This window comes from Hordeum vulgare, chromosome 4H (genome assembly GCF_904849725.1).
Source record: "Hordeum vulgare subsp. vulgare chromosome 4H, MorexV3_pseudomolecules_assembly, whole genome shotgun sequence".
NCBI lineage: Eukaryota > Viridiplantae > Streptophyta > Magnoliopsida > Poales > Poaceae > Hordeum > Hordeum vulgare.
The window spans coordinates 557,629,090-557,655,158 of NC_058521.1; the positions used below are offsets into that span (position 1 = coordinate 557,629,090).

At 41.2% G+C, this 26,069-nt stretch overlaps 1 protein-coding gene across 1 annotated transcript in view; it reads left to right on the plus strand.

The window, feature by feature from the left end:
* Positions 1–982: 982 nt before the first annotated feature.
* LOC123450752 overlaps positions 983–26,069 on the plus strand; it is a 37,003-nt gene continuing 11,916 nt past the window's right edge. The window contains exon 1 of the mRNA XM_045127855.1: positions 983–1,076. Within this exon, the coding sequence (XP_044983790.1) occupies positions 983–1,076 (94 nt within the window). The remainder of the gene's footprint in view (positions 1,077–26,069) is intronic.

Genomic DNA, 26,069 nt, shown 5'->3' on the forward strand with positions numbered 1-26,069 from the left:
AAGTGAACATGCAAAAACCCAATAAGCTTGTTTCCATAATACCAGATAACAGGAAGAAGATAGCATGGGCGAACAAAGTATACATCAGCTGAAGGTAGGATTGGCGACCTGATCCTCCGTCAGACGCTTCCCTGCCATCTGCATTCAGGCTGCTGTAGGGGTCAGGTGACGATGCCTTGCAGCCATCGATGTGTGGCAAGCTTGGCTTCAGATCTTGTATCCTTTTCTTTGAAGCTAGTACTCTTGGTACCTGCATCAATGCTTATTTGTAAAGTGGGATGGCAAAAGAAAAGTGAGCACCTAGTGCAACAATTATATCAAATGGCACAAAATTGATAAACATATTACTTTAGCTTCTATACAAATCGCAAAGTGTAGCATCGAGCAAACATTAGCTACAAGAAAAATCCAAATATCATACATTGCAAAATTACAAATAGTAATATGAATCAACCAATAATAAAGAAGCATGGAGCCATCAAATTGATTAATACAACAGAGGAGCCATGTTATTAGTAGCACGATTATTTTCTGGACTCCACTGCAATGCGTGCAAGTGAGATACAAATTCCTTGTAGAGACTACAAGGCACACTCTCTAATCTAATTTGCATGCACTTAATTTCACACAGACATGAAAGTTACTATGGAAGGTTAAACATGCCAATATGCAATACTCGAACTGGTGACCAGCCCCAAGCTTTGAACTATATCACATAATGTTCATGGGCAATGCTAATATGCACGCGACTATAACTGAAATAAAAAGATCAAGAAGGTCCAGAAGACGTGATATCTTTGACTTTTAGCAAAAGCAACTTCACGAATGTTTCTCAAATACGTACTAATCCAACAATCACAAATCAAAACTTCACCTCAGCAATCACCTACACAATGGAACCCCTAGGTACAAATCAATTAGCGTAGCGACGGGAGAATGGAGGGGTTGGGTGTTGTGGTGAGGACTTCGTGTCGGCACCCCCATGTACAAAGGCGTCGTGCTGCGAGATGGGGCAGGCAGAGCAACGGACCATAGGAACAACAGGAGCAACATGCGGACGGGGCCTGCAAGGAGAGGTATACATCATAATATGGATTGTGGAAGTAAATGGAGAAGGATAGGGGGAGGGCAATAAAGCACCAGATCTGTAGAAAAAGAAGAGGGCGACCGCGAGTTTGGGATGAACTAGCAGTGAAGACAGAGGCAACCAGATCTTGTGGCCGTTCCCCACCTCCAGTGTACTGATACGTCTCCAACGTATCTATTATATTTGATGGTTTCATGCTATTATCTTGTCAAACTTTGGATGTTTTGCATGCCTTTTATTTATTTTCTGGGACTAACTTATTAATCCAGTGCCAAGTGCCAGTTCCTGTTTTTTCCATGTTTTTGACCCCTTTCAGAGGAGGATTTTGAACGGAGTCCAAACGGAATTAAACTTCTGAAAAGATTTTTTCCGGAACGGAAGAAGATCGAGAGACTTGAGAACCAAGGCAGGGGGTCCTCACGGACCCCACAAGCCCTCATGGCGCGGCCAGGGGGGCCCGCGCCATCGAGGCTTGTGGGCTCCCTGGGCCACTTCTGCCCTAGGGTTTGTGCCTATATATCCCCAAAAATTCCACAAAAATTCAGAGGAGCATCGTAATCACTTTTCCGCCGCCGCAAGCTTCTGTCTCCGCAAGATCCCATCTGGGGCACATCCTGGTGCCCTGCCGGAGGGGGGATTCGGACACGGAAGGCTTCTCCATCAACACCATGACCTCTCCGATGATGCATGAGTAGTTCACCATAGACCTACGGGTACATAGCTAGTAACTAGATGGCTTCTTCTCTCTCTTGGATCTTCAATACAAAGTTCTCCATGATCTTCATGGAGATCTATCCGATGTAATCTTCTTTTGCGGTGTGTTTGTCGAGATCCGATGAATTGTGGATTTATGATCAGATTATCTATGAATCTTATTTGAGTTTCTTCTGATCTCTCTTATGCATGATTTCATATCCTAGTAATTATCTTCGAGTTGTGGGTTTTGTTTGGCTAACTAGATCTATGATTCTTGCAATGGGAGAAGTGCTTGGTTTTGGGTTCATACCGTGCGGTGACCTCACCCAGTGACAGAAGGGGTAGCGAGGCAGGTATCGTGTTGTTGCCATCAAGGGTAAAAAGATGGGGGTTTCATCATTGGTTTGAGATTATCCCTCTACATCATGTCATCTTGCTTAAAGCATTACTCTGTTTGTCATGAACTCAATACACTAGATGCATGATGGACAGAGGTCGATGTGTGGAGTAATAGTAGTAGATGCAGAAAGTATCGGTCTACTTGTCTCAGACGTGATGCCTATATGCTAGATCATTGCCTTAGATATCGTCATGACTTTGCGTGGTTCTATGAATTGCTCGACAGTAATTTGTTCACCCACCATGATATTTGCTATTATGAGAGAAGCCTCTAGTGAACACTATGGCCCCCAGGGTCTACTCCACACCATATTTTCAGCCTTACACTTTTTACTTCATTGCACTTTCCGCCTTCAGATCTCACTTTTGCAAACAATCTTGAAGGGATTGACAACCCCTTTGAAGCGTTGGGTCCAAGTTGTTTGTTTTTGCGCAGGTACTTTGGACTTGACGAGGCCCTCCTTTTGGTTCGATACCTTGGTTCTCAAACAGAGGGAAATACATATTGCTCCTGTGCTACATCACCCTTTCCTCTTTAAGGGAAAAACCGATGCAAACCAGAGAAGTAACAAGAAGAATTTCTGGCGTCGTTGCCGGGAAGGAAGATCAACTCAAGAGTTCATCCAAGTAAGTGTCGCAAACTCATCTCTTGCATTTACTTTGTTTTCCAGTTGCCTCTCGTTTTCCTCTCCCCCACTTCACCAATTTGCCTTTTTCCTTCGCCTTTTCGTTCGCCTTTTTTGTTCGCCCTTTTTCTCGCCCGCTTTTTGTTTGCTTGTGTGCTTGCTTGCTTGCTGAAGTCACCACGAACGAAAACACCAAGCTTTGTGACTTCTCGAATTCTAAAAATAATGATTTTATTAGTATTCCGATTGCTCCTGCCACTAGTGCGGGGTCATACGAAATCAATGCCGCTTTGGTGAATCTTGTTATGAAAGAGCAATTCTCTGGCCTTTCTAGTGAAGATGTCGCATCCCATCTCAATACCTTCATTGAGCTTTGCGATATGCAAAAGAAAAAAGATGTGGATAATGACGTGATTAAATTGAAGCTTTTTTCCTTTCTCGTTGCGAGATCACGCAAAAAATTGGTTTTCTTCTTTGCCCAAAAATAGTATCGATTCTTGGGATAAGTGCAAAGATGCTTATATATCCAAGTATTTTCCGCCGGCTAAGATCATGACTCTCTGTAATGATATCATGCATTTCAAGCAACTTGATCATGAACATGTTGCACAAGCTTGGGAGAGAATGAAATTAATGATTAGAAATTGTCCCGCTCATGGCTTGAGCCTTTGGATGATTATTTAAATCTTTTACGCTGGCTTGAATTTTGCTTCTAGAAATATCTTGGACTCCGCCTTAGGTGGAACGTTCATGGAAATCACATTAGGAGAAGCCACAAAGCCCTTAGACAACATCATGACAAATTACTCTCAATGGCACACTCAAAGGTCACCTACTAGTAAAAAGCTACACGCTATAGAAGAAATTAACTCATTGAGTGCTAAGATGGATGAGTTAATGAATTTGGTTGCTAGTAGAAGTGCTCCTTTGGATCCTAATGATTTGCCTTTGTCTTCTTTGATTGAGAGTAGCAACGCTAGCTTGGACGTTAATTTTGTTGGTAGGAATAACTTTGGCAACAACAATGCTTTTAGAGGAAACTATGTTCCTAGGCCTTTTCCTAGTAACTCCTCTAATAATTTTGGCAACTCCTACAACAATACTCATGTAAATTACAATAGATTACCCTCCGATCTAGAGAGTAATATCAAAGAGTTCATCAACTCTCAAAAGATTTTCAATGCGTCCATAGAGGAAAAACTACCCAAAATTGACGATTTGGCTAAGAGCATTGATAGGATTTCTTATGATGTTGATGCTTTGAAAGTTAGATGTGCTCCTCCCAAAATCAACATGGATGAAACTTTGAAAGCTATGCGTGTTTCCATGATTGAGAGCCAAGAAAGAACCGCCCAAATTCGTGCTAGACATGAATGGCTTAAAAAGGCGTGTTCTCGTGATGAGAATCACGAAGATCTTAAAGTGCTTGGTGTGACTCCCATTGAATCTTTGTTTTCTTGTATCAAACCTAATGATTATGGGGCTGGATATAAATCCACTTTGGTTGAAAAGTGCCCCAATGATTCGGAGTCCATCTATCTTGATGCTAAAAGCGTTAAAAGTGGAGTAGAAGACGTTAAAACTTTGAGTAGTAATGAAGTTACTACCGTGGATTTCAAGGAATTCAATTATGATAGTTGCTCCTTGATTGAATGCATTTATTTGGTGCAATCCATGTTAAACTCTCCACACGCTTATAGCCAAAACAAAGCCTTTACCGATCATATCGTCAAAGCTATGATAAAAGCTCTTGAAGAGAAACTTGAATTGCAAGTGTCTATCCCTAGAGAGCTTCATGATGAGTGGGAACCTACCATCAAAATAAAAATCAAAAACTATGAGTGCAATGCTTTGTGTGATTTGGGTGCTAGTGTTTCTTCGATTCCAAAGTCTTCATCTGATATTCTGGGTTTTAATGAGATTGAAGAGTGTTCTCTTAATTTGCATCTTGCTGATTCTACTATCAAGAAACCCATGGGAAGGATCAATGATGTTCTTAATATTGCAAATAGGAACTGTGTACCCGTGGATTTCATTGTGTTTGACATTGATTGCAATCCTACATGCCCTATTATTCTTGGTAGACCTTTCCTAAGGACTATCGGTGCTATCATCGATATGAAGGAAGGGAATATTAGATTTCAATTTCCTTTAAGGAAGGGCATGGAACACTTTCCTAGAAAGAAAATAAGATTGCCTTATGAATCCATGATGAGGGCTACTTATGGTTTGAGCACCAAAGACGACGATACGTGATTCTATCGCTATTATGCCTAGCTAAGGGCGTTAAACAATAGCGCTTGTTGGGAGGCAACCCAATGAATTTATCTTTTTATTTATGTTTTGTTCTGTCCACACTCTCACAATTCTGTTGTTATTGTGTTTTTTGTGTTTCTTTTTGTGTTTGAGCCAAGCAAGACCTTTATGATTGGTCTTGGTAATGGTTGTTTGACCTTGCTGGAAAAAGGCAGAAACGTTTCGCTCACGAGATGATTTTTTATTTTTATTAAGAAAGAGCTTTTGAGTTTATTCTTTTTTCTGCTGATTGATATCCTTTTTCCCTAGACCTTCGTAATGTTTCAGATTTTTTGAGGTAACAGAAGTATACGAAGTATACAGATTGCTACAGACTGGTCTGTTTTTGACAGATTCTGTTTTTATTGAGTTGGTTGCTTGTTTTCATGAAACTATGGTTAGTATCGGGGGGTACTAGCCATGGAAAAGTGAGAATACAGTATCTCATCATCAATATGGATGGAATTCAAGTTTGCTACAGTACCAAAAGAAGTGGTAGTTTGCTTTCTTGTACTAATGTTATCACAAGTTTCTGTTTAAGTTTTGTGTTGTGAAGTTTTCAAGTTTTGGGTGACGTTCTCATGGACAAAGAGACAAGGAGTGGAAAGAGCTCAAGCTTGGGGATGCCCAAGGCCCCCCAAGCGAAATTCAAGGACACCAAAAAGCCTAAGCTTGGGGATGCCCCGGGAAGGCATCCCCTCTTCCGTCTTCAATCCATCGGTAACATTACTTGGAGCTATATTTTTATTCACCACATGATATGTGTTTTGCTTGGAGCATCTTGTATCATAGGAGTCTTTTCTTTTTGTTGTGTCACAATCATCCTTGTTGCACACCTTTTGAGAGAGAGAGAGATGCACTCATCGTGATTTTGCTAGAATGCTCATAGTGCTTCACTTATATCTTTTGAGCTAGATACTTTTGCTCTAGTGCTTCACTTATATCCTTTGAGCTAGATACCTTTTGCTCTTGTGCTTCTGTTATATATTTAGAGCACGGCGGTGCGTGATTTGGTAGTTGGCTTATGCTATGAAAGTAGTCCCATGTGCTAGGTACCGAAAGAGGATGCAAAAACTTCCATCTTCATGTGCATTGAGTAGAAAGAAAAGTTTCGATTCCTCTCAATTAGTTTTGAGACATGGATTCGGGAATATTAAAAGCTATGTTAGTAGGGTGTTGTGAATCTAGAAATACTTGTGTTGAAGTTAGTGATTCCCGTAGCATGTACGTATGGTGAACCGCTATGTTAGGAAGTCGGAGCATAATTGATCTATTGATTGTCATCCTTTGTGTTGAGGTCGGGATCGCGCGATGGTTTACACCTACCAACCCTTCCCCTCGGAGTATGCGTTTAGCACTTTGTTTCAATTACTAATAAAAACTTTCGCAACAAGTATGTGAGTTCTTTATGACTAATGTTGAGTCCATGGATTAGATGCACTTTCACCTTCCACCATTGCTAGCCTCTCTAGTGTCGCACAATTCTCGCCGGTGCACAAACCCACCAAATTCCTTCCTCAAAACAGCCACCATACCTACCTACTATGGCATTTTCATAGCCATTCCGAGATATATTGCCGTGCAACTACCACCGTTCCGTCTCATGACTTGTGCCGTCACTCTCATATTGCCATTGCATGATCATACTAGATCGTTGCACATCCCGGTACACTGCCGGAGGCATTCCCCATGGAGTCATCATCATTGTGATCTTTGAGCTTTGAGTAACTAAAAAGTGTGGTGATCAATATTATTAGAGCATTGTCCCATGTGAGGAAATAAAAAAAAGAGGCCAAAGAGCCCAAAAAAAAAGGAGAAAAGAGAAAAGAAAAAAAGAGGCCAAAGAGCCCAAATAAAAAAAATGAGAGAAAAAGAGAGAAGGGATCGACAATGCTACTATCTTTTTCCACACTTGTGCTTCATATTAGCACCATGTTCTTCATGATTGAGAGCTTCTTGCTTTGTCACTAGCATATGCTAGTGGGAACCTTTTATATAACTTGGCTTGTATATTCCAATGATGGGCTTCCTCAAAATTGCCCTAGGTCTTCATGAGCAAGCAAGTTGGATGCACACCCACTAGTTTTCCTTTTGAGCTATCACATACTTATAGCTCTAATGCATCTCTTGTATGGCAATCCCTACTCATTCACGTTGATATCTATTAATGGGCATATCCATAGCCAATTGATACGCCGAGTCAATGTGACCATCTCCTCCTTTTTGTCTCACAACCACCACCACACTCTATTCCACCTATAGTGCGATATCCATGGCTCGCGCTCATGTATTGCGTGATAGTTATAACAAGTTTGAGGAAGTAAGAGTGTGAAAACAATTACTTGGCCAATTCCGGGGTTGTGCATGATTTACATTAGTTATGTGAGGATGATGGAGCATAGCCAGACTATATGATTTTGTAGGGATAACTTTCTTTGGCCTTGTTATTTTGAAAGTTCATGACTACTTTGCTAGTTTGCTTGAAGTATTATTGTTTTCAAGTCAATAGCAAACTATTGTTTTGAATCTTACGGATCTGAACGTTCATGCTACGTGAAAGAAGTTGCAAAGGACAACTATGCTAGGTAGCATTCCACATCAAAAATTCATTCTTTAGCACTTCCTTACTCGAGGACGATCAGGAGTTAAGCTTGGGGATGCTTGATACATCTCCAACGTATCTATAATTTTTGATGGTTTCATGCTATTATCTTGTCAAACTTTGGATGTTTTGCATGCCTTTTATTTATTTTCTGGGACTAACTTATTAATCCAGTGCCAAGTGCCAGATCCTGTTTTTCCATGTTTTTGACCCCTTTCAGAGTAGGATTTTGAAAGGAGGCCAAACGGAATAAAACTTCCGAAAAGATTTTTTTCGGAACGGAAGAAGATCGGGAGACTTGAGAACCAAGGCAGGGGGTCCTCAGGGACCCCACAAGCCCTCATGGCGAGGGCAGGGGGCCGTGCTGTCCAGGCTTGTGGGCTCCCTGGGCAACGTCTGCCCTAGGGTTTGCGCCTATATATCCCCAAAAACTCTACAAAAAATCAGGGGAGCATCGTAATCACTTTTCCGCCGCCGCAAGCTTCTGTCTCCGCAAGATCCCATCTGGGGCACGTCCTGGTGCCCTGCTGGAGGGGGGATTCGGACACGGAAAGCTTCTCCATCAACACCATGACCTCTGCGATGATGCGTGAGTAGTTCACCATATACCTACGGGTCCATAGCTAGTAACTAGATGGCTTCTTCTCTCTCTTGGATCTTCAATACAAAGTTCTCCATGATCTTCATGGAGATCTATCCGATGTAATCTTGTTTTGCGGTGTGTTTGTCGAGATCCGATGAATTGTGGATTTATGATCAGATTGTCTATGAATCTTATTTGAGTTTCTTCTGATCTCTCTTATGCATGATTTCATATCCATGTAATTCTCTTCGAGTTGTGGGTTTTGTTTGGCAACTAGATCTATGATTCTTGCAATGGGAGAAGTGCTTGGTTTTGGGTTCATACCGTGCGGTGACCTCACCCAGTGACAGAAGGGGTAGCGAGGCACGTATAGTGTTGTTGCCATCAAGGGTAAAAAGATGGGGTTTTCATCATTTGTTTGATATTATCCCTCTACATCATGTCATCTTGCTTAAAGTGTTACTCTATTCGTCATGAACTCAATACACTAGATGCATGCTGGATAGCGGTTGATGTGTGGAGTAATAGTAGTAGATGCAGAAAATATCGGTCTACTTGTCTCCGACGTGATGCCTATATGCTAGATCATTGCCTTAGATATCGTCATGACTTTGCGCGGTTCTATCAATTGCTCCACAGTAATTTGTTCACCCACCGTGATATTTGCTATTATGAGAGAAGCCTCTAGTGAACACTATGGTCCCCAGGGTCTACGCCACACCATATTTTCAGCCTTACACTTTTTACTTCGTTGCACTTTCCGCCTTCAGATCTCACTTTTGCAAACAATCTTGAAGGGATTGACAACCCCTTTGAAGCGTTGGGTGCAAGTTGTTTGTTTTTGCGCAGGTACTTTGGACTTGACGAGGCCCTCCTTTTGGTTCGATACCTTGGTTCTCAAACTGAGGGAAATACTTACTACTCCTGTGCTGCATCACCCTTTCCTCTTCAAGGAAAAAACCGATGCAAACCAGAGAAGTAACAAGAAGAATTCCTACGCGCCAGGGAAGGACTTTTATTGCCACAACATGTACCAGCGCTGCTAGGCGGCGCCGCGGATCGGGGACGTCTAGCAGGCGGCCCGTCGCCTTGGTAGAGGTTTTTCAGTTGTCGTACAAGGAGGAAGAGAGATCCAGTGCCTAAGTTCTAGGGAGCACACGCCCCATACCAAGCCAGTGAGGCGACGCCATCCTCTCCAACAGCGTGAGCACCGGTGGGCGCTTGTCATAGGTTCATGAAGGAGGGAGGGGACTGGATCTGGGAGAGTGGCGGCAAGGGTTAGAGTTGCGAGGCGATTGGATTTGGGAGAGTGGCGGCGTTGTGGTGGCTATTTTTAGGTTATACGTGTGGGGGAAAATTGATGACCCACCATACTTCTTTGAAATTTTGGCCATCGCCCGCTCTTTTCTTTGCGTTTTGTTTGAGATCCCAATTTTCACATGGGTCTAGTTTGTTTTATAAATAAATAATATATTTTTATTTTCCATCTTGTTCTGTTAAATAATTAATTATTTATTTTATGTATATAAAAATTCAACTTCATTTATCACAAATATAGTGCCTAACCTAAAATAAAAATCATATTTACAAATTTTTTAGAACATTTATGGCATAGTTTGTTCAAATGATATCATACTCTACACAAAGGTGCATCTTGGTATGACACAATGTTGCCTAAGAAAGTTTCCACTTTCTTTGGACGGAAATTCCATTTTTCATTTTTCAAGTTGCCAAAATGAGTTTTTTGTGAAGGACCTAAAATATATTTGTTGCAAAATTGGACCAAATTAATTTTCTAAAATACAAGGTCATATTTAATGTACAATTGACCCAATGGTTGGGTGTCAACAGCTTTGATCCACATCTCGTGAAAAAGAAAAATTTCCATCGATTCACTTGGAAGCGGGTCATATTTGAACTGTAGCTGCCTTATAGTTTGCTCTTTATTTTTTTCCAAAAATCATTTTTAGGTACACAAGTATACATTAAATCATAGATATACCAAAACGTTCACAAGATTCCACGCCTAGATAAGAATGGTCATACTAGCAAACTTGACCGCATTTTGAAACCGAGATAAGAAATTCAAAGAAAAATCAAATAAATTGAAAACCTTTGCAGTGTGTAATTATATGTGACCTAGTATCCATGAAAAATAATAATAGTATACTACGACATATGTCTTGAAAAGTGTTCTCAGAAATGAGCTATCGTGTACGAAGATCCATGCTTTCAAGCCAAATGAGCACTGTTATGGCAACATTCATAGCATAGTTTGTTCTAAATTTCTACCGATTCATGTGGAAGCGGGTTAAATTTGAACTGCACCTGCCTCATAGTTTGCTCGTGTTTTTTCTAAAAAACATTTTTAGGTACACAAGTACATATTTAATCAAAGATACGTTGTGTGGTGGTGAGACGTCGTGGTTTGCATGGTGGTCGAGGGCCCAACTCCAGAGCTCATAAACTAGCATGCCAAACGCGTGGTCACCATGAGACAGTGGCGCTGCCACACGTTCTGGGTGGACTAGGCATGTATGGTGGGTTGGTCACTCCCTCTGTAGGTGTTAGGAAGAATAATATAACATAAGAATCTCACGACGAGAATGGACTAAGCTCAAACATGAATTAGTAGCCAACTATTTGATTAGTGGTCCAGGAAATGCACAAGGCCAATGGGCCTGATTTTTGGCTGAGAATGATCATATACTAAGTAGACTGTCTTGGCAAATTTTCAGCTCAAATGGAGGAGCCTAGTTGGTACCTTCTTTGCAAAGTACCACAATGAACAGATATATGGAAGTTGAAGCTGGGCTCAAATATATTAATGGATTGAGCTGAAATTTGGTGGAGGATATTCATTTGGGTATAGGAAAGCACTGTAAAAATTGGATACCATTTGGACATACCAAAGTGGTACTTACTTCACAATGCTCTACTCTAGACAGACACTTGAAAAATTATTGATAGCCATTGGCTAAATGAAATGATCTCAAATTAAGAAATATATTTAGAAACATTCCCTGGTAAAGTTTCAACAATAATTAAGCAATATAAAATAGAGTTGCTTCACAAACTAAAAATATGACCAGAATAAAAGATTGTATGATGAGCTCACATGGATTGCTGGATAAAGCTCTACTTTAGTGGAGAGTGATTAATTGAGCATATAAAAGATTTGAAAAAAATCTAAGGTCATTGTATATAACGCTAGATAGTACTTCCTTCACAAAGCTTTTTCGTGGATAGAAACTTTGGAAATTTTCCAAGGAAGATTTACTAGGCAAACGGAGTTGAATATTGTCATGTGGCAATTATTTGGATATAGAAGAGTGCCCAAAAAGTTTGAGGGAAATATGAGGAGTATAGATAGCACTTGCTTTGCAACATGCCCTCAAAAATAATAGGAAAAGTTTGGGCACTCTTTGCCCTCAATATTTTCATGCCCTATACATTGCCTATTATCTCTATTTGGGTAGAAAAAGTTTGGGCACTCTTTCAAAATTTGCTGAGGATGATTTAATAGGCACATAGAGATAATGTTTTTCATGGGGCAATGATTTGGGTAGGAAAGACTGCCCAAAATATTGAGGGCAATCAAGAAAATATAAATCATAACCTGTCAATGTACTTATACTTTGTGGCCTTGTCGACACCTATACAAGACACGTATGCGAAATTCTCGAGTTGCTTGCCCAGTCACCTCTATTTAAACATATGACCTTCTTAATTTTGTCATGGAGGACCTACAATGCAAGCAATATTAAAGCTACACATGCTAGTGACCATTTTGTGCAATGTGATTACGACCTTCTTTATAGATATGGTCAAAAAATTCTAGGGTTTTGACCCCCTTAGACACCTAATGACCCTTTTGTAATTTTTTGTCATAGATCTATGACCAATTAAACCGTCGTCGTTATTTTTGTCATAAACGAGCTTATTTCTTGTAGTGTAAGAATGATTTTCCTTGTTTTCAAGTCTGTAATCAAATAATAATACGAATAAAACTCTATAAGAAAATTATTGTCAAGAGTAAATCGGTGAACAAAAAAAAGATTTTTTTTATGCTTGACATACATGCAAAATATAGCTTAGAAGCAAACCTTTCATGAGGTTTTGTAACAATTGAGATTCACATATCATTAACAATTGAACTACCGATATGGGTAATAGCCATACCAAATTCATCTCTCATGTGCACTTGATCTACTCCATTGTATTTTTTCCCACATTTTTAGCTTGTTGAAAACCCCCGTGATGTCGTTGGTGATACCAGTATCTGCATTCCAATTAGTATCAATACCACAGAAACTCTTGACAGTGTTTACCCCCTTTTCCTCATGATAGTCGTTCTGTTTGTAGGGCCACTAGCATGCTCTTGCACTGCCGGCATGACGCTTCAACAAAATATGGCACTCTAGCTGATCATGTTTTTGTTGTTATAGTCACCATCGCCGCAAGGGGGGTGTTGGGATATCCTCCTCAAGTGGGTTGTGAAGATATGACCATTTTAAGCCTTTCACGCAGCCCAAAGAGATGGAGAAGCCCACTACCCATTAGGGTTATGACCTAGGGTAATTTTGGTCTTTACACGTGAGTGGATGGGGATGTTTTACCCTCCATCCAGTAGCCACCACCTAGTGTCATGAAAATCAGCTCAGTCTCCATTGGAGAAGAAGAGAGAAAACTAAGTGAGAAAGGGAAGAAGAGAAAGATAGAAGGGAGAAGCAAAGGGAGCTCCTCCCCAAGGTTGTGATGGTCGAGATCCACTACCTTGTCTCTTTCAAGTTGTAGTTCCACCATCTTTGGTGAGATTGTTCCAATCCCTAGCTCTTGAGCCTTAAATCTTGTTGTGTTCATCCAGATTCTGAAATCTTGATGTATGAGATCCTCTAGTGCTATCTAGAGAAGAAACTTGTTGTATCTCACATTTCATAATAATGGAAGAGGATTTGGCTGGATTCGGCCCGTGGTTTTCCCCCTCAAGTTGAGGGGGTTTCCACGTAAAAATATGGTGTCTCTTTGTTGATGCTTGATACTGTCTAGAAAGTTACTCCTGCCACAAGACACTTGTCTGAGGAGTGTCTTGTATGCTGAGTAACATTTTTCCTCCATATATGTTGTTGCATATGTTTCCTTCCATGCTAAGCAACGATCCTTGAGTTAGTACATGATGTGGTGCTAAGATTACTTTGTTTACACTAGAGTTTATAGTTAACCACATGTTCATTTGTGTGCTAATTCCCAACAGGGTGGTATCAAAGCTTGGTTGCTTAGGAGGTTGCTAATCCCAGTTGCTTAATTGTTGCTGGAAGTGCTTCTCACAATGGCTTTGGAAGACACCGCTACCACAAGTGGCATGATAAAACTTGATACTTCCAATTACTCATTATGAAAGCCCATGATGGTAGACATCCTTTATTGCGAGGATTTGTATGAGCCAATTTTGAAAGACAAGATGCCCACGGGAGTCATGGAAGAAGAATGGAGAGTGCTGCACAGAAAGGCAGTAGGTATGATTCGGTTGTAGATCAACCACAATATATTTCATCATGCTGCAAATGACAAAAATGCTTATGAGATGTGCCAGAAGTTGGGTCTATGTATGAGAGGAAGACATCAATGAATAAGGCCTCATGATCAAAAGACTTGCAAAGCTTGAGCACCGAGATGGCACAACTGTGATTGAGCACTTGAATGTTTTCTAATGTAACATAAATCAACTTTCTGCCATGAAGATCAACTTTGAGGATGATGTGAAAGCATTATTGCTGCTGAATTCCATGTGTGGTAGTTGGAACACGCTTGGTGTGTCACTTTGCAATTCAGCTACAAATGGGAAGCTCACTATGGAGATAGTGAAGAACAGTATGCTGAATGAAGAAGACGGAAAGAAGTAAAAGGGTGACGCCTCTTATTATGATGCGTATGTGGATGAAATTCATGGGAAGAATGAGAACCATGGACGCGGCAATACAAGACTTCAGCGAGGCTGAAATAAATCCAGGGAAGATAAAGTCAAAATAGAGAAAAGATATTACTTGCTTTCAATGTGGCAATCCAACACAAATAAAGAGCGAGTGCAGGAAGTACAAATTAGACCTTGTATAAGGGAAACTTGCAAAGAAAACTTAGCAAAAGGTTGAGAGCAACTCAACCATGACTGCAACAGATGAGGACTACCTAGTCATTAAAGATGATGAATGATATAGTGATGTTCGTGATGATGCAATGAGTTGGGTTGTGGATTCAGGTGTACCTTCCACATTACATCACACAAGGAGTATTTCACATATTACACTAGTGGTGTTACTGGCCATGTAAGGATGCAAAATAGTGGTTCATCAACAATTGCTGAAAGGGGCTCTATATGCATTGAAACAAACACGGTTTGCACATTGGTGCTCGATGATGTGAGACATGTTCCTGACATAAGGCCGAATTTATTATCAATGGGCAAGCTTGATGATATCAAACATCCTAGTTATTTTATTGAAGGAAAGTGGAATCTCACAAAAGGTTGTTTAATTGTGGCTCGAGGAAGTAGGCAAGGTAATCTCTATGTGACTAAAACCAGGTTGTGCAATGAGGTGTTGAACATTGTTGAAAAATACACTTTAGTGGAATTCTAGCACAAGAGCCTTGGGCATATGAGTTAGAAGGGCATGCATTCTCTTGCTCGCATGGAGTACATCCTTGAGTTGAAAGGTATATCCTTGAAACAGTTGGAAATACGCTCTACATGCAATAATAAATTAGTTATTATCGTATTTCGTTGTTCATGATAATCGTCTATTATCCATGCTATAATTATATTGATTGGAAACTCAGATACATGTGTGGATACATATACAAACACAATGTTACGAGTGAGCCTCTAATGGACTAGCTCATTGACCAAAAGATGGACAAGGTTTCCTGGCCGTAGACATGAGTTGTCATTTGGTAACGGGATCACATCATTAGGAGAATGATGTGATGGACAAGACCCAAACTATGAACGTAGCGTATGATCGTGTCATTTTATGGCTATCGTTTTTTGCATGTCAAGTATTTGTTCCTATGACCATGAAATCATGCAACTCCCGGACACGGAAGGAATGCCTTGTGTGTATCAAATGTCACAACGTAACTGGGTGAGTATAAAGGTGCTCTATAGGTATCTCCAAGGGTGTCTTTTAGGTTGGCGTGAATCGAGACTGGGATTTTCACTCCGTATGACGGAAAGGTATCTATAGGATCCACTCGGTAATACAACATCACAAGAAGCTTGCAAGCAATGTGACTAGTCACAGGATCTTGTATTACAGAATGAGTAAAGATACTTGACGGAACCGAGATTGAACTAGGTATGCAGATACCGTCGATCGAATCTCGGGCAAGTAACATATCGATGGACAAAGGGAATAGGATACGGGATTGATTGAATCCTTGACATCGTGGTTCGACCGATGAAGATCTTCATAGAAAATGTAGGACCCAATATGGGCACCCAGGTCCTGCTATTGGTTACTGATGACAATTTGATGGATATACTTCTCGCCCCTTGTTGGTTACCCCAAGTGGAAGGTGGAGATGTAGTCACCAGCAGATTTCCCTTACACACAGACTGTAAGGTTCATCAAACCAGAAGGACTCCTAGGCTCAACAAGTAGGTGTATCCTGTCCTGGTCAGCAGAAGACGTGGACCTGCACACACAACAAATAACTTTGCTCCCAATGAGTACAGAGAGGTTGTGAATCTCTCCGACCTTGTAGTCTACAAAGGATCAAACCACAAGCGGGAAATTAATAATGATGGAGGTGTAAACAATGATGGTGATATGGACCGGAGTCACATGATGTTCACTAGTGATGTCTCTCTCCCAAAAGACGATAAACAACTATGCTTGGGTAAACAAATCACAGTTGGGCAGAATTATGATCGCCCCGCAATGCTAATTATGCTACTTGATAGTTAGAGGTTCAATTGTAATGGGTAGTACGCCAAGAAAAGTAAACCGTTTATTCATCAGTATCTACTTACTAATCATCCACCTTGAGATATCTATCCAGAACATCTCTCCGGCATTAAGTTGCGAGCCCCACCCAAAGTGTAAACTCAAAGCAACGGACAAATGCATTAACAAACTATGCGTAAAGGTAAACAATCCTTGCAACCGTGGTCAGAAGCACCGTTGTTTTCTCCCTGGTGGCAACAAGCACATCCCCTAGTCTCATGTTTCTGTCACTCAAGCTAGACATCGAGGGGCATGAACCCACAATCATGCATAACGGTCCCTCTTGGAGTTACAATCTACTACTTGGCCAAAGCAATCAAAAGCAACGGAGAACATGCATGAATCACTAAGGAACATAATATAAAAGGATAATCAAATATATAACTCATAACAATCTGAACATAATCTCATAATCCATCGGATCCCAACAAACCGAGCATAGTAATAGAAAGAGAATTACATAGATGCCTTGATCATGTAGGGCAGCTCACAAGGACTAACCATTGAAGCACAAGATTGGAGAGAAGATATCACATAGCTACTGTTCATGGACTCATGGTCCAAGGGGGACTACTCACGACACTGATGGGGAACGTTGCATGGGAAACAAAAAAATTCCTACGCAATCGAAGACCTATCATGGTGATGTCCATCTACGAGAGCAGATTTGGATCTACATACCCTTGTAGATCGCACAGTAGGAAGCGTTAAGAAACGCGGTTGATGTAGTGGAACATCTTCACGTCCCTTGATCATCCCCATGAACCGTCCCACGAACCGTCTCGCGATGCGTCCCACGATTCGTTCTGATCTAGTGTCGAACGGACGGCACCTCCGCATTCAGCACACGTACAGCTCGACGATGATCTCGGCCTTTTTGATCCAGCAAGTAAGACGGAGAAGTAGATGAGTTCTCCGGCAGCGTGACGGGGCTCCGGTGGTGGTGAGGATCTACTCCTGTAGGGCTTCGCCCGAGCTCCGCAGAAATACGATCTAGAGGTAAAACTATGGTGTCTAGATCTGAGTTGCACGTGGAAAAGGTTGTCTCAAATCAGCCCTAGACCACCACTATATATAGGAGGGAGGGGGAAGAGGCTTTCCTTTAGGTCTAAGACCTCAAGGGTGCGGCGGCTAGGAGGAGAGGAGGATTCCTAGTCCAATTAGGATTGGAAAGTGGAGTCCTTCTCTTCCTTCCCACCTCCCCTTTTTTTCTTTCTTTGGTTTTCTTCACTTGGCGCATAGGCCCTCTTGGGCTGTCCCACCAGCCCACTAAGGGCTGGTGCCCGCCACAAGGGCCATTCGGCTTCCCCGGGTGGGTTGCCCCCCTCCCGGTGAACTTCCGAAACCCATTCGTCACTCCCGGTACAATCTTGGTAATGCCCGAAAACCTTCCGGTAACCAAATGAAGCCATCCTATATATCAATCTTCGTTTCCCGACCATTCTGGAAACCCTCTTGACGTCCGTGATCTCATCCGGGACTCCGAACAACATTCGGTAACCACACATATAACTCAACTATACTAAAGCAATGTAGACATGCCCCAAGGTACTCCTCGGTCAATATCCAATAGCGGGACGTGGATGGCCATATTGGATCCTACATATTCTCCGAAGATCTTCTTGGTTGAACCTCAGTGTCAAGGATTCATATAATCCCGTATGTCATTCCCTTTGTCCTTCGGTATGTTACTTTCTCGAGATTCGATCGTCGGTATCCGCATACCTATTTCAATCTCGTTATCGGCAAGTCTCTTTACTCGTTCCGTAATACAAGATCCCGTGACTTACACTTAGTCACATTGCTTGCAAGGCTTGTGTGTGATGTTGTATTACCGAGTAGGCCCCGAGATAACTCTCCGTCACATGGAGTGACTAATCCCAGTCTTGATCCATGCTAACTCAACGGACACCTTCGGAGATACCTGTAGAACACCTTTATACTCACCCAGTTACGTTGTGACGTTTGATGCACACAAGGTATTCCTCCGGTGCGAGTGAGTTATATGATTTCATGATCATAGGAATAAATACTTGACACGTAGAAAACAATAGCAATAAATGACACGATCAATATGCTACATTCATAGTTTGAGTCTAGTCCCTCACATGATTCTCCTAATGATGTGATCCAGTCATAAAGTGACAACACTTGCACATAGTCAGAAAACCTTGACTATCCTTGATCAATTGGCTAGCCAACTAGAGGCTTGCTAGGGACATTGTTCTGTCTTTGTATCCACACATGTATCTATGTTTTCATTCTTTAAACAGGAAATATAATAATAACTATTTATCATTGCCTCTAGGGCATATTTCCAGCAGTCTCCCACTTGCACTAGAGTCAATAATCTAGTCCTCACATCGCCATGCGATTTACATTGTAATAAATCGAACATCCATACAGTTCTGGTGTTGATCTTGTTTTGCCCGTGGAATAGGTTTAGTCAGCGGGTCTGCTACATTCAGATCCATGTGCACTTTTGCTACTGCAACAAAAGACCTTCCAACGGCGCCCGAAATACGTGCTGACGGAAGACGTCTTGGTTCTCCTCAGCAACGGCACCTGGAATCCTTCTGCTACGGCTATGCCTTTAGGGACTTCCTAGGAAAATATGCAAAGGATTTCCCCGCGGCCTTGGAGCCTTGCATTGGTGTCCCTCGAAGCGGAAAGGGTGATGTAGCGCAGTGGTGGTAAGTATTTCCCTCAGTTTTGAGAACCAAGGTATCGATCCAGTGAAGGAGTATCACAAGTGCGTGCATAAACACAAAAAGCTTGCTCCCAATGCTATGAAGGGGTTGTCAATCCCTTATAGATTGTTCGCCAAGTGAGAACTGAAAGCAACAAAGTAACAAAGCAAAGTGAAAGCGAAATTGGAAACGATAGGTGTGAATAGACCCGGGGGCCGTAGTGTTTACTAGTGGCTTCTCTCATGAAAGCAAGTAGACGGTGGGTGAACAAATTATTGTCGAGCAATTGATAGAACCGCGCAAAGTCGTGACGTCATCTATGGAAATGATTATATATATAGGCATCACGTCCAAAACAAGTAGACCGATACTTTCTGCATCTACTACTATTACTCCACACGTCGACCGCTATCCAGCATGCATCTAGTGTATTAAGTCCAAAAGAACAGAGTAACGCCTTAAGCAAGAGGACATGATGTAGATGGACAATCTCATATCTACGACAAAGCCCACCTTGTTACCCTTGATGGAAACTACATGATGTGTGCCTTGCTGACTCTACTGTCATTGGGAAAGGTCACCACACGGTAAGAACCCAAAACCAAGCACTTCTCCCATTGCAAGGATCATAGATCTAGTTGGCCAAACAAAACCCAAGACTCGAAGAGACTTACAAGGATATCAAATCATGCATATAAGAAATCAGCAAAGACTCAAATATATTTCATAGATAATCTGATCACAAATCCACAATTCATCGGATCTCGACAAACACATCGCCAAAGAGGATTACATCGGATAGATCTGCATGAAGATCATGGAGAACTTTGTATTGAAGATCCAAGAGAGAGAAGAAGCCATCTAGCTACTAACTACGGACCCGTAGGTCTGAAGTGAACTACTCACGAGTCATCGGAGGGGCGATGATGTTGATGTAGAAGCCCTCCAACTCCAAAGTCCCCTCCGACAGAGCACCGGGAAGGGTCTCCAGATGAGATCTCGCGGAAACGGAAGCTTGCGGTAGCGGAAAAGTATTTTCGTGGATCCCTTCATTTTTTCTGTATTTTAGGGAATATATAGGCGAAGGAGCTAGGTCAGGGGGCGCCAGGGAAGCCATAAGCCTGCTGGCCGCCGCCCCCTGGTGGCGGATAGTGGGCTTGTGGGCCCCCTATAGCCCTCCTGGCTTGGCCCTCAAGCCCCCTGATCTTCTTCCGTTCGGGAAAAATTTATTTTAGGGATTTTATTCCGTTTGGACTCCGTTCCAAAATCAGATCTGAAAAGAGCCAAAAACACAGAAAAATAGGAACTGACACTCGGCACTAAATTATATAAGTTAGTCCCAAAAAGATATAAAAGGTACATAAAACATCCAAAGATGACAAGATAACAGCATGAAACTATCAAAAATTATAGATACATTTGAGACGTATCAAGCATCCCCAAGCTTAACTCCTGCTCGTCCTCGAGTAGGGAAGTGATAAAGAATGAATTTTTGATGCTTTCATGCTACCTAGCGTAGATGTCCTTTGTAATGTGACGTGAATGTTCAGATCCATTAGATTCAAAACAATAGTTTGCTATTGACGTGGAAACAATAATAATTCAAGCAAACTAGCAAGGTAATCATGAACTTCCAAAATAACAAGGCCAAAAGAAAGTTATCCCTACAAAACCATATAGTCTGGCTATGCTCTATCATCATTGCACAATGAATTATATCATGCACAACCCCGGTATTGGCCAAGTAATTTTTTCACACCTTTACTTTCTCAAACCTTTTCAAGTCTCACGCAATACATGAGCGTGAGCCATGGTTTTAGCACTATAAGTGGTGTGGAGTGTCGTGGAGGTTGCAAGACAAAAAAGGAGAAGATGGTCACATTAACTAGGCATATCAATGAGCTATGGAGATGCTCATCAATAGATATCAATGTGAATGAGTAGGGTTTGCCATACAAATGATGCACTAGATCTAAGAGTATGTGAAAGCTCTTAAAGAAAACTAGTGGGTGTGCATCCAACTTCCTTGCTCACGAAGACCTAAGGCAATTTTGAGGAAGCCTATCATTGGAATATACAATCCAAGTTATATAATGAAATTTCCCACTAGCTATATGGTGGTGACAAAATGAGAGACTCTCAATCATGAAGATCATGGTGCTTAATATGCACAAGTGTGGAAAGGTGGTAGCATTGTCCCTTGTCTCTTTTTCTCTCATTCTTTTGGTGGGCTCTTTGGCCTTTTTTTTGGTGGGCATCTTTGGCCTATTTTATTTCCTCACATCGGACAATGCTTCCGTCAATGATGATCATCACACTTTCAACTCAAAACTTAGAGCAATGATGACTCTATATGGAATGCCTTCGGTAGTGTACCGTGACAATGATCTAGCATGGCATAGACATTAATGGAAACATCATGCTAGCTATCTTACCATCATGCAATGGCAATGTAGACGTGGTGGCACATGTCATGGTGGTAGTTGCATGGCAATATATCTCAGAATGATTTCGAAAAAGCCACAGTAGGTAGGTATGGTGGCTGTTTCGAGGGAGGCTAATGGTGGGTTTTGTGCACCAGTGAAAGTTGCACGACACTAAGAGGATAGTGATGATGGAAGGTGAAAGTGCATCTAAACCATGGACTCAACATTAGTCCTGAAGAACTCATATACTTGTTGCAAAAGTTTTATTAGTAATCGAAACAAAGCATTTAACACATACTCCTAGGGGAAGGGTTGGTAGGTATAAACCATCGCGCGATCCCAACCGCTACGCAAAGGATGACAATCAATAGATTAATCATGCTCAGATTTCATCACATTGCGGTTCACCATACGTGCATGCTACGAGAATCACTAACTTAAACACAAGTATTTATAGATCCACAACACCTTACTAGCATAACTTCAATATTACCACAACCACAACTCAAAACTAATTGAGATGAATCAAACTTCTCTAACTATTCAATGCATATGAAGGTGGAAGTTTTTGTATCCCTTTGGATAACTACCCTTTTGAGACTACTTTCAAAGCATAGATCAACTACCAAGCCACACACCGTTGTGCTCTAAAAGATATAAGTGAAGCACAAAGAGCAAAAGTATCTAGCTCAAAAGATATAAGTGAAGTACAAGTGAGCTGAATTGTCTACCAAAGGATATAAGTGAAGCTCGACAAAATCACGGTGAGGGCATGTCTCTCTCTCTAGGTGTGCAGCAAGGATGATTGTGACACAACAAAAATAAAAGACTTCTACGATACAAGATGCTCCAAGCAAAAACACATAACATGTGGTGAATAAAATATAGCCCCAAGTAACGTTACCGATGGATTGAAGACGAGAGAGGGGATGCCTTCTCGGGGCATCCCCAAGCTTAGGCTTTTACGACATCCTTGAATCTCTTGGGTTTCCTTGGGCATCCCCAAGCTTGAGCTCTTGACACTCTTTATCTTTTTGTCCATAAGAACTTCACCCACAACTTGAAAACTTCACAACACGAAACTTAAGCAGGAACTCGTGATAACATTAGTATAAGAAAGCAAACCACCACTTCCTTAGGTACTGTAGCAAACTTAAATTCTACTTATGCTGATGTTGGGTTACTGTATATTCAATCTCCCATGGCTAATACCCCCCGATACTATCCATAGTTTCATCAAAATAAGCAACCAACACAACAGAAACAGAATCTGTTAACAGCAGACCAGTCTCTAGTAATATGTATATTTCGTATAATTCTGTTACTTCAAAAATTCTAACAAATTACTACAGTCTTAAGAATTTGCTTAGAAATCAGAATCAACTCAAAATCTCTTACAGACAAAAAAATGAAAATTCTTTTCGTGAGCAGAAAGTTTCTGTCTTTTCCAACATGACCAAACGATCATCCCCAAGACTAATCATAACGGTTTTGCTTGGCACAAACGCAAAAAGAAACACAAAAAACACAATCATAACAGAATTATGAAAGTGTGGAAAACACAAAACAGAATAAAAAAGGATAGATTCGTTGGGTTGCCTCCCAACAAGCGCTTTTGTTTAACGTCCTTAGCTAGGCGAAAGGTGATGGAATCACGTATAGTCATCTTTGGTGCTCAAACCATAAGTAGCCCTCATCATAGATTCATAAGGCAATCTTATTTTCTTTCTAGAAAAGTGCTCCATGCCCTTCTTTAAAGGAAATTGAAATCTAATATTCCCTTCCTTCATATCGATGATAGCACCAATAGTCCTTAGGAAAGGTCTACCAAGAATAATGGGACATGAAGGAGTGCAATCTATGTCAAGTACAATGAAATCCACGGGTACATAGTTCTTATTTGCAACAATAAGAACATCATCGATCCTTCCCATGTGTTTCTTGACAATAGAATCCGCAAGATGCAAATTAAGAGAACACTCTTCAATCTCATGAAAACCAAGAATATCACATAAAGACTTTGGAATCGCGGAAACACTAGCACCCAAATCACACAAAGCATTGCACTCATAGTTTTTGATCTTGATTTTGATAGTAGGTTCCCACTCATCATGAAGTTTTCTAGGTATAGAGACTTCTAATTCGAGCTTGTCTTGAAGAGATTTCATCATAGCATCTACGATATGCGCGGTAAAGGCTTTGCTTTGGCTATAAGTATGTGGAGAGTTTGCAATGGATTGCATCAAAGAAATGCATTCAAACAAGGAGCAATTATCATAATTGAATTCCTTGAAATCCAAAGTGGGAGTTTCATTACTACCCAAAATTTTGATTTCTTCTACTCCACTCTCCACACCTTTATCATCAAGATAGGTGGACTCCAAATCATTGGGGCGTTTTTCAACCAAAGTGGATACATATCCAGCCCCTTCATCAATAGGTTTGACACGCAAAAACAAAGATTCAAGAGGAGACACACCAAGCACTTTAAGATCTTCGTGATTTGTATCACTAGAACGCACCCTTTTGAACCATTCATGCCTAGCGCGAACTTGGGCGGTTCTTTCTTTGCTCTCATTAATGGAGACACACATAGCTTTCAAAGTTTCATCCAAGTTGACCTTGGGAGGAGCACATCTAACTTTAAAATCATCAATATCACAAGACATCCTATCAACGCTCTTAGCCAAATCATCTATTTTGAGTAGTTTTTCCTCTATGGACGCATTGAAAATCTTTTGAGAGTTGATGAACTCTTTGATATTACTCTCTAAATCAGAGGGTAATTTGTTGTGATTTCCATAAGTGTTGTTGTAGGAATTGCCATAATTGTTAGAGGAGTTACTACGAAAACGCCTAGGAACATAGTTTCCTCTAAAAGCATTGTTGTTGCCAAAATTGTTCCTACCAACAAAATTCACATCCAAACTAGCGTTGCTACTCAAAATCAAAGAAGATAGTGGCACGTCATTAGGATCTACAGTAGCATTTCTACTAGCAACCAAATTCATCAAATCGTCCATCTTAGCGCTAAGCGAGTTAATTTCTTCTATAGTGTGTACCTTTTTGCTAGCAGGTGACCTTTCAGTGTGCCACTGAGAGTAGTTGGTCATGATATTGTCTAGGAGTTTTGTAGCGTCTCCTAACGGGATTTCCATGAACGTTCCACCTGAGGCGGAGTCCAAGATATTGCGAGAAGCGAATTCAAGCTAGCATAAAAGATTTGTATAATCATCCACAAACTCAATCCATGAGGGGGACAATTTCTAATCATAAGCTTCATCCTCTCCCAAGATTGTGCAACGTGTTCATGATCACATTGCTTGAAATTCATGATATCGTTACGTAAGGAGATGATCTTAGCCGGCGGAAAATACTTGGATATGTAAGCATGTTTGCACTTATCGCAAGAATCAATACTATTTTTAGGCAAAGAAGAAACCAAGTTTTTGCGCGATCTCGCAACGAGAAAGGAAAAAAGCTTCAACTTAATCACGTCATTATCCGCATCTCTTTTCTTTTGCATATCGCAAAGCTCAATGAAGGTATTGAGATGGGATGTGACATCTTCACTAGGAAGGCCAGAGAATTGCTCTTTCATAACAAGATTCAGCAAAGCTGCATTGATTTCATACGATTCCGCACTAGTGGCGGGAGCAATCGGAGTACTAATAAAATCTTTATTATTAGTGCTCGAGAAGTCGCAAAGTTTGGTGTTTTCAGCCATGATGACTTCAACAAACAAACAAGCACACAAGCAAGCAAGAAAACCGGCAAAGGAAAACGAGAAAGGCAAAATAAAACGGCAAAGGAGAAAGGCAAATGAAAACGGCAAATGTGAAGTGGGGGAGAGGAAAACGAGAGGCAAATGGCAAAAAAGTAAATGCAAGAGATGAGTTTGTGAGACCTACTTGGATAGATCTCTCCTTCCCCGGCAACGGCGCTAGAAATACTTCTGCTACTGCAACAAAAGACCTTCCAACGGCGCCAGAAATACGTGCTGACGGGAGACATCTTGATTCTCCTCAGCAACGGCACCAGGAATACTTCTGCTACGGCTACGCCTTTAGGGACTTCCTAGGAAAATATGCAAAGGATTTCCCCGCGGCCTTGGAGCCTTGCGTTGGTGTTCCCTCGAAGCAGAAAGGGTGATGTAGCGCAGTGGTGGTAAGTATTTCCCTCAGTTTTGAGAACCAAGGTATCGATCCAGTGAAGGAGTGTCACAAGTGCCTGCACAAACACAAAAAGCTTGCTCCCAACACTATGAAGGGGTTCTCAATCCCTTATAGATTGTTCGCCAAGTGAGAACTGAAAGCAACAAAGTAACAAAGAAAAGTAAAAGCGAAAGTGGAAACGATAGGTGTGAATAGACCCGGGGGCGTAGTGTTTACTAGTGGCTTCTCTCATGAAAGCAAGTAGACGGTGGGTGAACAAATTACTGTCGAGCAATTGATAGAACCGCACAAAGTCGTGACGTCATCTATGGCAATGATTATATCCATAGGCATCACATCCAAAACAAGTAGACCGATACTTTCTGCATCTACTAGTATTACTCCACACGTCGATCGCTATCCAGCATGCATCTAGTGTATTAAGTCCAAAAGAACAGAGTAACGCCTTAAGCAAGATGACATGATGTAGATGGACAATCTCATATCT